Consider the following 12749-nt stretch of genomic DNA (forward strand, 5'->3'; position numbering starts at 1 on the left):
ACGCTAACGCGAACGTACGATTAGCCTGGGTTAGCTTCATGTTTACGTTCATGGTAAACATTCAGGGTGTTGGAACGGATTAAAATGATTTTACATTACTTTTAATGGGAAAAACGATTTCGGTGATTGAACAAATCGGTTTTCGAACAGGATTCTGGAACGGATTATGGTCGAGAACCGAGGTTCCACTGTATATGTTAGGTGAAACATGGAATCTGTCTGAGCAACAGGAACATTTAAGAAGCACTTCATCGTGAATGACCTAATCTCACGGGTAAAGAAGTCATAGGTAACAAAAAGCAGAGTGACGCAATTTTGCTCATAATCCTGTCATCCTACCTAATCTCTATGACTGTGATGCAGAGCTCTAAATGAATGATGAATATTCATCTGATGTATCAGAGCTTCTAATTTCCGCCTTCATACACTCATAAGCTTGGCTTGCGGTTTAAACCTGATAATAGGAAAAGCGCAATTATGCGACTGACAAAGCAAAAAAAGTACAAAAAACAGAATGGCAAACAACAGTTTTTCTAGGCCTATGCACTCATGGATCTGCTTACAGGCTTTTTTAAAGAGTTGCAGAACCCTTTGTGCTTATTTAATGCAAATCTACTTGGAACACATTTAGTCTCCCTTCTGAACACCATCAGCATAACTTGACTGTACAAGTGTTTAATTGAAATAGTTTGCTTCTGTATGGGCTTCGTTAGATGGACAAATATTCTATCATCGTTTTAACACTAAGTGAAAGGTGTACTCCATCCTCTTAAGTGTCGATGTTTATTAATGTAACTTTGTAAAAATGGGCACCTATCAGAAATGCTCAAAATCATTGCGTTGATTTAAAGATGATAAGTTTATTATGTATTATTTTGGACAAAGGAGATTGCATAGGATGTCAGTTTGTTATTTTGACTATTACGCACTCCCTATATCATTGTCACTGTCAGCCAATAACGTTGCTGTTCTTTCTCTAAGACCTTAAAGTTGGATCTGCTGGGGGGCTTTTAAAACAGGTTTTAATTTCTTATTTGAGGGTTTGGTACAGTCTTCTGTTCAAGATGCAAATTCAAAATCAGTTAATGTTTTCTCTTCTTATTTTGAGTGTGCACTAAACTAACAAACTTATCAGAAGAATATTTTTGAGTTGTACTTCTGCCGTAGTATGGATAATAAATTAATGTTTTAGTTGTGAAGGATCTCGCACTAAGGTCCTGAACGACTTAGCACAACTATCGCATTGCATTACTATTTGTGTAAATTTTGCAAGTTGTCAACAGGACGGGATCAAGCTTCAGCTTTTTTCCATCAGCATTTCTTCTCTAGTTTTCATTTAAATTCCTAAATTGAAAAGTAGAAATAAAAACGTTTTAAAAAAAAAAACGTTTTAAACATTGGTTCACTTTTCTTTGGCAAGAACTGTAATTTGCTTTGGCAAACATCAACCCAGAGTATGTATGCTAAAACAGCTATTTCCTAAATTATCAATGTAGTAAAAAATCCACACAAGGAAGCATTGAAAAGGTGTCTTTTTATTTTCTATTCATCATACTGTATATAATAATCTTTCTTTCTAGATATAGGCAATCATATCTATATAATTTAAGTAAAAGTGTGCTTTTATTCACAGCATTTGTCCGTGTAAGACGGCTGCTTGGTTGGAGGTTTTCGTTATAACGTGTACAGAGATTCAGGCGGACGATATGCGTGTGCAACCTGTTCTCGAGAGAACATTGTGAGAAATGCCTTTAAGCCGGAACTGGACCAGCATTTGACAATATGATTGCAATGTTTCACCAGTCAAATTCATTTTCAGCAGTAATTGTTAAAGCGCATTCTAATAATGCTATTTGTTATGAAATATGATCTATTTACTTTGTGTTTGGACAGCACATGGAACACAATCTTACTAAATTCTGTTCAGAATCGATTTGTGTGTGCGTGTTAGGTTGTGAGAGCTCGCAAGCCATTTTGCCTAGGATATTATATTTTGTGTGCGCGTTTGTGTCCGCAACCATGCACTGCACGTGTGTGAGTTTAGCTCATAATCAGGCTCAGAGGTATACAGCAGGGTCAATTCTGCCCTTTCTCAACACAATTTCAAACAGTCACATAACACATGGAATCCGCTTCACTTCAGGCTTCATCTGCACACTTGGATGTCTTTTTGTTGTCGTCATTTTGAAGTACTGCACAATTCTACCTGCAGTAAAACAGTTTGACCTCACCACAAAGGTACACTGTACATATGTCCCTGTAATAAAGGCATGTTTGTCCAGATAACATATGTATTCTGTATGTTTTTTGTTCTTTTTTTTCCCATATATAGGAGGTGGATTACACTTTGTCCCATTGCATTCTGGATTACTTTGTTGTCAGTGTAGCCTTTTAAATGAATGGCTTTCTTAGATAACAGTCTCAAGAATTGTTCAAAATATTTGAATCCAATTTGATTCTTGGCAGGCAATAATTTCACTCAAACATCTTTGAGAATCAACAACATGTAAGTTCGCCACAGTGTCAACAGTTTTTCGACGCCACATAAACGCACCTGATGGTAACACACCCTGTAATTTGGAGTCTTTCATCCTTGGTCGCTCAAGCGTAAAGACTCACGGAAATGTTCTGCATGTAAACAACAGTGAGCACAGGGCTTGAGGCAAAACCATTTAAAAACAACAACAAAAAACAACACATAACAAAAAAAGCAGCACAATTGCTCACTGTCTAAAACACGTCAAAAGAAAGGTAAAGAAACACGAAAGACAACAAAAACTATTGTTGAAAATTCGTCTTCAGTGTGAATTCTTTTTAGGGAAATTACATCTGTACATACTTTACCATTAACAGAAGTGTTTTATGAACTGGAACATTGAAAATGCTTCATAAAACTTTGCAGTCAACAGGAACGATTAGGGCTCTAGTCTAGGGGGGGAAGCAGACTGGCTTTTCTACCTCATGAGTATTACACATACAGATATACAAATCAAAACGGTCTCATTCTTAGAAAACATTTTAAAGGATGAGCAACAACAGTCAAGTATGCTGACTCAAGTCCGGCGGTCATTAGGGTCTACGCGGAATTTTTTTCCGCCCTTAATACCCCTCTGCCAGTCTGAAATCAACTTCAAAGATCGGGTATATGAGACGACAACATGGAGCAATCGTAAACACAAAATTCAGACATTCTACAACACACCAGATATCAGAATTGCCTGTCAGTGTCCTTTCTAGCAAGGTTTAAGTGTAATCAGCTGTAGGACGCCACACTGAAAAAGCTCCTTGGCTGGTCTGGGAGCTTTCTGAAGGCAGGGCAAGGCAGGCACTCTGTGTACAAACGAGGAGAAATGAGCTGCACACACACATTCTGTACATTGTTGTTGATATGAATGACACACACATATACTCACAAATCAGGCACATAAGTCCCCCCTCCCCACAAGTTTGTTTGATAACAAACTCGATTTTTCGGATATGAGTTAGGGTCGATGTTGTCTGATTTTGAGATTCAATTTACATTTCAAAAGTAGTTTGTCCCTGAAAAATCAAGGTTTTTAATAATCCTTTGAGTCCCATTTACGAAATATAACCGTTGGGGTGTACGAGCGTTATTTGCCATTGTCTGTTATGTGTGATTAAGTACCTTTTATGATTGGAATAGGCAAAGCAATAGATTGGCCATCTCAAGCCCGTCCAATATGGCATTAATTCCGCCCTTAAAATTATGTGATGCCTGTCTTGAGCTAAAAGTACAGGTAGATTAAGGGAGGGGTAATATGATATCTCACTAGTTTTGAAGTCAGAGGAAGTTAAATGCACCAAGTACAAGCAGGACATGCTTTTAAACTACCTTGCCATTGTAAATCTACTAGAATCTTCACTAAAGTGTGTACCGATGAAAGTAACTCTAAAGTTGATGCAAAAGTTGAAACATTGACCAACCAGTGGCTGCTGTAAAAACGCCATAAAGTCATGGACACTTTGAGTAACGGTTTTGCAACTAGCAGTCAGACCCACTTGGGCATTTGTAACGAATGATCGGTGTCTAACAGAACATTTTGTGCAGCTACAACATCAATCTGAGAATAAAAAGTCCTCTAAATTGTGTTGAAACGATCCAATTGGGAATGCTCGGATTCAGTCAGCATTTTGACAGTATCGGACCGAGAAAAGTTTAGTGAAGGTAAGCATTAAACTGGAAGTTTTTAACCAAAGGCTAACTTTCTCTGGATTTCGCTTCAAAACTTGGGATTTTGCTTAAACAAACACATTTTCTAGAACAAATTGTTGAAAAATAGGAAACGTTAAAAACGTTCTTTCATTTGATAGTTTCTGTTTGTATAACACTGACACAAAATTCTCTGTTAGCCTTACAAGATCAGAAAAAATAGCCAAGTTTGGCTGGAAATGATAGATCCTCTTTTTGAAAGAGTTAAAATGATTCTACTCCCCACTACCCTCTTGTTATATTTTTTGGTCAGTAGCCTGCAATATCTGTGTGTATTATTTACTTTGCTCTTCTCTCAAGGTCAATGAAGGAAAATCGCAGCGTCTCCTGGTGTAAATTGTATGTGAAGTGTAAACATTTTCCACACATTAAAAAACAAGAAAAACAATAATGACAAATAATCAACAATAAAAGTGAACATACTATTGCATTGCCTTTTATCAAATGATGTGTTTTTTTGAAGGTTCTATCATAGATAGAAATGATCAGTAAGTCCTCAGAAGTATGATAACCTGCACTATTCATTATGTTGATCCTCCCGCAACTAATTTAACCAATGGAAAATTGGGAAACCTCCACCAGAGGCTGCATTCGAGGATCATTCAACAACTCCACAATCCACATAAAATGAGAAAATTAAACAATTATATACACAGACGACCACCGCATATTCCCTTCAATCATACATAGTGTACCCAATTATCAATAGATTAATAAATAAGTGACATAGCTTGAGATCCTCTATACAGTGGCACCATTAGAATACACTATATAGGAATACTAATAACACAGCTTTTTGTTTATATTGAGTCCAAGCTGTGGAAAGGACAAGGTAAATGGGAGGCATCAAAAGTGCCCTGTAGCTTAAGCTGTTTTACAAAGATGAGAGTAGGATTTGGGATGCACCTGAAAAGTACAATAGAGGAAAGGGAGCGCTGGTAAGGGACAGATATGTGGCATATGAATGGTTTGAATCGTCAGTTATGCATGGCTCACAAATGAATCTAGGACTCTGTGTGAATATAAGGGGACCCTACTGACAATGACTACACCAGAAATGTCTAAATGAGAACTCATAGCAGCCGACTGGAGGAAATATTTCCAGTAATATTTGGCACCTGGTATGATTGACAACATTTTTACTGAATATGTTGTACACCTATATATGATTAGGAATAAATAATGTTTAGACTCAAGTGACTTGAAAAGTTGTCTACGCTAAAGTTAGCGAAAAGCATCCCATCACGGCTCAGTTGAAGCAATTGTAGCCCAGTGATACACTCTTTTCTAGAAGGTTGCTCCGACACCGCGTTCCTTGTTAGCTATTCGAGCTGGCAAATGTACTTTTTCTTGTCTTCCCACGTTCGTGCATCTATCCTATCCATTTAACACCCTTTGAGCAATGTTGGTGCAATGCCGAGCATAGAAAGCCCTTGTGTGCTCCGCTTCTTTAAAAATTGAAAGCCCTTGCTTAAGAGAAAAGCACGTTTTCCCTTTCACAGTCCATGACAACTGCTGATGTTGTAAAATTAATATTTACATTTGAGGAATAGCCAGGACATACCAAAGCCCTCTTTGTAGGGAATGTGGCGACGTTTTTTTACATTTAAAAGTAAGTTGTCCAAACGGTCATTTGAAAAATCTTGCTTGGGTGCTTTGCAGATGAAGGAACGGCATATAATAAATTAAAAAGAAATGTGTTCAAATGGTGTTTGTGTAATTTCCCCGTTCTGCTCTTCTGTGTTTGTTTCTATGGCACATCAGGTCTAATCTAATCTCTTTGTGGTGGTTTGAGATATATGTGTGTGTTTCTTTGGAATATATCAGCATAGAATGAGAAACTATCAAGTACAACACAACAGACTATCATGGACTGAAGCTTCACACAGTGTTGAGCAAATAAATGGATCATCAAATCTTTAAATAATCTTTATCCTTTGTTTTGAGAAAAAAGTCACAATTTGATTGTATATCATTGACTAGTTTTTTTCCTGCACTGCATTGCACATCCAATAATGCTTTGCAAGCTATATTCGTGAATTTTGAATGGCTTAGCCGATATTGAATAGTTAATTCACGCATTTCAGCGAAATACTCTTATCCCATGGCCATAATATGACGTATATCTAAGTGTATTTAAGACATAGAATTGCATTTTCTGTCCTCTTTTAACATCACTTTTGTGAAAGACAGTGGACATGTATGGAAGATAAAGAGCGATGGGGAAGCTGTGACTGGCACTTCAATTGATGGAACACAAACCTGCTTAATGCAAGTGGTCTGTTTTACATCGTGTGCTACTAAAAATATTTTCCACATTGCACAAGAAAACTTTAGACAATTGTTGAACAATATTCAGCAGGAGGTAGTGGAAGAGCATTTCCGTTCCTGTTGAATGTCTTTATGGTTCTGTCTAGAACCGCAGTCACAGCTAAGTGGTCTCTCTGCCACAGGTTCCTAAATCTAGCAACTCTATCAGTGGTACAGATGGAAGACCAGCATGGAAAAGTAATGCTGAATGTGCCCTAGTGTTAAAAGGTAAATATCACCCATCAAATGTGGCAGGTGAAAAGTGATGACAGACAAATCTTTCAAGTGAAGGAATTAATAGACACAAAAAGTAAAAGGAAGCACCAGTGATATAAAAATAACCATCTAAAAAGGATGCCACCTCTAACAAGCAACCAACTAACCAGGGATCAACCATAGAAGAAGCAACTGCATCGCTCTAGGGATAAGTCTGTATAGTTAATCATGACAGAAGCCAGTCTACGGTCGAAGCAATAAAAAAGGAGCATTGAATATATACTGTACACACACAGACAAATACATCCTTCATTCATAAGTCCCCTGAAATGAAAAAGAATGATGCAATCATCTGAATCCCAATCTGCCCAAAAAAATCACTCAAGGTGGGACCATCTTATATGAAAAAGCCCTAAGCATATCATAAATAATATAAGTGAAAATGTCAACTACAGAAACATAGAGTTGAGTGGAGATGGAAAGAACTCTATCCACTGGCTCGCGCTACACACTGAAATGCTTTCTGGGCTCAGGTATCACAGTTCAAAGGCTAAAAGTTTACAGTTTTCACAGTCAAGTCCACTTTAACCCCACATGTCCCCTGCCTGCTTCAGCGACCACTTCCTCTCTAAGCCTCCCACTTTGCTACTGTGAATGGTTGCTATCTGCAGGAGACACCTCTCAAACAGGCGTGGTCCTGCGGTTGGAGTCCTTTGAGTAGTCTTTAGTGAGTGTGCTACTCTGGAGGAATTCTCTCTCAGAATTGAGCAGCCCGCCTAGGCCGGATTTGGTGCCGGTGTTCCCTGCTTCTCGTGGGTTGAGCGTGTACATCGGCATCTCCGAGGCACCGGGCCCCGTGTAGCTGACTTTACCCAGCGGAGACGTGTCACGGCTGGGAACCTCCGACGAGCGGACACTGGAACGGCGCCGAAAGCGGTAACGGTAGGACGGGATGCGACTGAAAGTGGATTTTTTGATGAGCTCGGTGCGGGACTTGGCCCGCTGCTTGCGGTGCTTCTCGATGAACATGTGCACCGCCAGCACTCCCACCATTTCTGCCATTATGAAGGACAGGGCGCCGAAGTAGAAGGACCAGCCGTAGGAGTAGGACTTCTTGCTGTCACTTTGGCCCGGATCTCCAGAGTTAGCCGAAATATAGACAATAATTCCTATGATGTTACTGAGACCTGAAAGAGAAGAAAATATAAAACAAGGTGAACACATTTGCCAGTACAAACAAAATTTGAATTCGAAAATCCTCTGTATAGGTGGTGACAGGACTAGTAAATCAATGGCATAAAAAATGTGCCTTAGCTGTAGGCGTCTTTAAAAAATTAGATTACGAAAGTAATTCAGCGATGTAGGTTTGATATAAAACATTGATTGAAGTTTATTTTGTCCTCATTATTTTTTTCCTTCTCCAATATTTAATCTATTTTAGTTTATATAAACTTTGGTTTGTAAAAAAGCAAAACAATTGAATTATTTTTCACTCATTTTAATTTACTTGTTTGTATTTATTTGTAGGGAAACTCATTCAACAGCAAAGTGGCATACACTGATTTAAGTGCAAATGCTTTTAATGATTAATTATTGATCTAAATGTATTTCCCCCTTTTTAAATGAAAATGTTTACCTGATTTTGGGAACTTCATTGATAGAAATTACTATAGAAAGGAGCAAGAGTGTCTTTAAACTTTTGCATAAACATCCAGGTTCTATTTTTTAATTTTGTAATTTTTAATCCAGGAGCTAACTGATGATGTCGGACCACTGGTGATGAAAAGCATAGTTTAGTAGATAGTGTTGCGGTTAAAAGAGACATACACTCACCACAGACGTATTGCCTCAAGCAGCGTGCCCATGACTTATATTTTAAGTAAACTTACATTGGACTAGATCTTTCCTCATGTTTTCTGTTTGATGAAAAGTAGTCCGCAAAAACAGCTACAGTGGGTGGTTTTCTGACTGGATTTGGCGACATCCAGTGGATAGATTTAAAACTGCAGGTCATTGTTTGAAATTATGCGGCTCATTTTTTTCCTGTGATTCTCTCAGCATTGTTTTGCGGGCAGGATAAAATCTTTTGTTTGACAATGCTGGTCTAAAAAAATTCAAAACGTGACAAGATATCCACATTTGAAGAGTTGAATGGGATTTTCACTGTTCGTATCAAATTGGTTCCAATTATAATGGTTGACTCCACAGTTTCTGAGTTTGTACAGTATTTCAAGGAAACAAGAAAGAATAAAGCAAGAGGCCCAATACAAATACCGTCAAAATTAAGGCCTCGATAATTAAAAATTCTATTAAAAGGAAAAACAGACAACCAGATCTAGTATTACATATCGTTAATCCAGAATTCAGTACTCATGCAGGTTGGCAGAATGAAGACAATTAGTTGGCTGTAATTAAGCAAAATCAGCCTCACACTTTTGTGGTAAATAATTACCAATCCGGCCTCAGGAATTAACCCCAGTGGGGCCCTCCACATCCCACTCAAGAGCAATTATAGGCCTCTTTGTGTGGCGAGGGCAAGAGCAGATGTGTGTAAGTATGCATGTGTGTGTGCTTCTGAACAATTGAATGCATTTGTATCAGAGGTTGGTTAAGTGTTGCAGTGTCAATGGCTGCTTCGAATCTTGTTTTATGGTCAAGCGACCGATCTTTTTTTTCTGTCAAAACTTTAAATGATCAGGCAACTATTTTTTATTAAATCAAGTAATGTTTATTTGTATAGCCCTTAATCACAAAGAGTCTCAAAGGGCTGCACAGACCACAGATTATTGCAAACCACAGACTATTATTACACCATCCCCTGATCTAAAACCTACACGAGGGCAAGTAAAAACTCAAAAACCTCAACATGAGGAAAATGAAGAAACCCTGAGAACGGACAGCACATGAAGTAATCCCTCTCCAGGGTGACCAGGCTGCAATGGATGTTGCAACAACAAATAATAAACTGACATTGTCAACATAAATATAGGTTATTCATATGCTATACAAAGGAAGTGTGTTTTAAGCTTAGTTTTAAACATTTCCACTGAGTATTATTATTATTTTATTATTTTATTATTCTTCCAATGTATTTTGAACAATCAATAAGTTAACCTAGAATTGAAAATACTCAATTCATTGTACAAAAATGCTTCGTTCTTCGACTTATGCTATAAAGATAAGTACCAAATTTTCTCAACTATAAGCCGCACCAAAAACCACGAATTGGCCAGAAAACCGAAAAAAAACAAAACAAAACAAAAAAAAACTGGAAAAATTGGAATGTCATAATTGCAATGAAATGTTGCTACATTTGGTAACAATTTGTTAATGAATTAATTCATTTTAGTGTTGAAACCAAATTTCATAGTTTTTTCTGTCTGTGAATTTTTAAAAGGTGGCGTCCGCAATTGGAGCCTGCGATCATATCCAAATTTCAGACGGCTCATTCCTCAAGTACTAATTAACTCATCTTTTTTCATCTTTTGGGGGGTTTGGTTTGGCCTTGTGAAATATATTTGAAACAGGCCTTTTCTTACTTTTACCATTTTCAGGCTACACTAATGAAAAACAAAACAAACAAAAAAACAAGCATGATATCATTTTCCAACCCTCTCCTGCTTCCTATTGTGTCGCAAGTCTCGAAACAGCTGTGCTAAAAGTAAGATAAAAGAAAATAGGCACGGTGGAGTTTTTTTTTGTAAAGGCTCTTTGAACTCAACTGGGCATCGGTAACACATATTTAACCTCCTAAGTCCTGCAGTTCACATTCGTGGACATAAATGCGCATCAAACAAGAAGCTCGGTGTAAGGAGGTTAGTAAAGAAAATATTCTACTGTCACCTTTTTAAAGACACCTCAAACAATGCACCCCACTTTTGAAATTAATTTTCTGACTTTTCCATGCAATCCTAGCTCTTACAGTAGTTTTAAGGTCGGTTGCCTTTTAATCAGGAGTTCCTAATATCTAAAAATATTACTTTCTTAAAGGTGCGCCTTATAGTCCATAAAATACGGTAAATGTAATTAGTGTTGTTACATTAACCGCTTGCAGTTACTCAACAACAAGTATTCAAGTGTGGGGACAAAAGTGTCTATTTGCAAGAACAATAAAATCTAATTTATCATAATTAGTATGTGGATGTACAGTCTGGCAAATAAGTATAAAGTCAACCACTAATTGTGCAAGTTCTCACATTTGAAAATATTAGGGAGGTCTGCAACTGTCAAGATGGATGAACCTCAACTATGAAAGACAGAATATGAAAAAAAACAAGAAAATCATATTGTTTGATTTTTAAAGAATGTATTTGAAAATCATGGTGGGAAATGAGTATTTGGTCAATACCAACAGTTCATCTTAATACTTTGTTATGCACCCTTTGTTGGAAATAACGGAGGCCAAACGTTTTCTGTAAATTCCAAATCTAAGTTTTTCACACACTGTTGCTGGTATTTTGGCCCAGTTCTCTATGCAGATCTCCTCAAGAGCTGCAGTGTTTTGGGGACGTCGTTGGGCATCATGGACTTTTAACTCCCTCCACAGATTTTCTATGGGGTTGATATCTGGAGACTGGCTGGGCTACTCCAGGATCTTGAAATGCTTTTTGCGAAGAGAATTCTTTTGTTGCCCTGGCTGTGTGTTCAGGACCATTGTCATGCTAAAATACCCTGCCATCTTCAATGCCCCTACTGATGAGTAAGATTTTCACTAAAAATCTCTTGATACATAGCCCCATTCTTTCTTTCCTTTACGCAGATCAGTCGTGGTCCCTTTGCAGAAAAGCGGCCTAAAAGCATTATGTTTCCACCCCCATGCTCCTCAGTCGGTATGGTGTTCTGATGCAATTCAGTATTGCTTTGCCTCCAAACATGAGAACCTGTGTTTCTACCAAAAAAATCAATTTTGGTTTCATCTGATCATAACACATTCTCCCAGTCTTAATCCAAACGCACTCTAGTGAACCGCAATAGGGCCTAGACGTGTGATGGCTTCAGCAGGGGGGCACGTCTGGCAGTTCAGGATTTGTTTCCCTGGCGGCGCATTGTTACTGTGGTCCCAGCTCTCTGTAGGTTATTCACTGTGTGGTTCTGTTATTTTTGCTCACGTTTCTTGTTATTATTCGTCTCGCTGTGAGATCCTGCATGAGTCCCATTTCTAATAATTGCTCCCACAATTGATTTCATTACACAAAGCATTTTACCTACTCCAGATTCTTTCCTCCCAACCTGGTGCAGGTCTACAATTTTGTCTCTGGTGTCTTTCCACAAATTTTTGGTCATGGCAATAGTAGAGTTTGGAGTGTGACTGACTGAGGCTGGGTACAGGTGTCTTTTCTACCGATAATGAGATAAAACAAGTGTCATTAATAGAAGTAAAGGGTGGAGCCATGTTAGACCTTGTTAGAAGAAGTAATATCTCTTTTACATTTTTATCCCACTTTATCTTGTGAATAAACATTGTCTGATTTCTTTTCCCATTGTGTCTCGCATGGTTTATGGTTGAGGTTTGCCCATGTTGACAAATTCAGGCCATTCTAATCCTTTCAAGTAGGAGAATAATTGTTGGTTGAGTTAATAATAATAATAATAATAATAATAATAATAATTTCCTTGTATTGTCATTCTGTGTAACAATGTACACAGAACGAAATGTCGATTGCACCTGACCCGTTGTAGCGAGCCGATGCAGCCGCAGCCAACAGAGGGCGCCGCCGACCACTTTTTAAGTCTTAGGAATGACTCGGCCGGGGCGCGAACCACCGACCTCCCAGTCTCGAAGCGGGCGCCTTACCATCTAGGCTAGTTATTTGTCCCATTGTATCCTATGTAATTCACATACAGTATGAGCCACGCATAATAATAATAATGCCATTTTTCGTGATCAAATGTAAAATAAATATAGAACTGCTGGGACAGTTTATTTTTTAGAGTAGAAAACGGCTAACCAAATTTTCACAAATCAGTCACAAGTGAAACTGTGAAAAGCGTA

General features: G+C 38.1%; 1 protein-coding gene across 1 annotated transcript in view; it reads right to left on the minus strand.

Annotated features, from left to right (window-relative positions):
• Window positions 1-1515: 1515 nt before the first annotated feature.
• Window positions 1516-12749, minus strand: part of cacng3b (calcium voltage-gated channel auxiliary subunit gamma 3b) — a 47090-nt gene continuing 35856 nt past the window's right edge. The window contains exon 4 of the mRNA XM_088333944.1: window positions 1516-7944. Within this exon, the coding sequence (XP_088190070.1) occupies window positions 7439-7944 (506 nt within the window). The 3' untranslated portion in view covers window positions 1516-7438. The remainder of the gene's footprint in view (window positions 7945-12749) is intronic.

The sequence above is a fragment of the Urocampus carinirostris genome, chromosome 1, assembly GCF_059441175.1.
Source record: "Urocampus carinirostris isolate Australia breed hairy pipefish chromosome 1, RoL_Ucar_1.0, whole genome shotgun sequence".
NCBI classification, from domain to species: Eukaryota; Metazoa; Chordata; class Actinopteri; order Syngnathiformes; family Syngnathidae; genus Urocampus; species Urocampus carinirostris.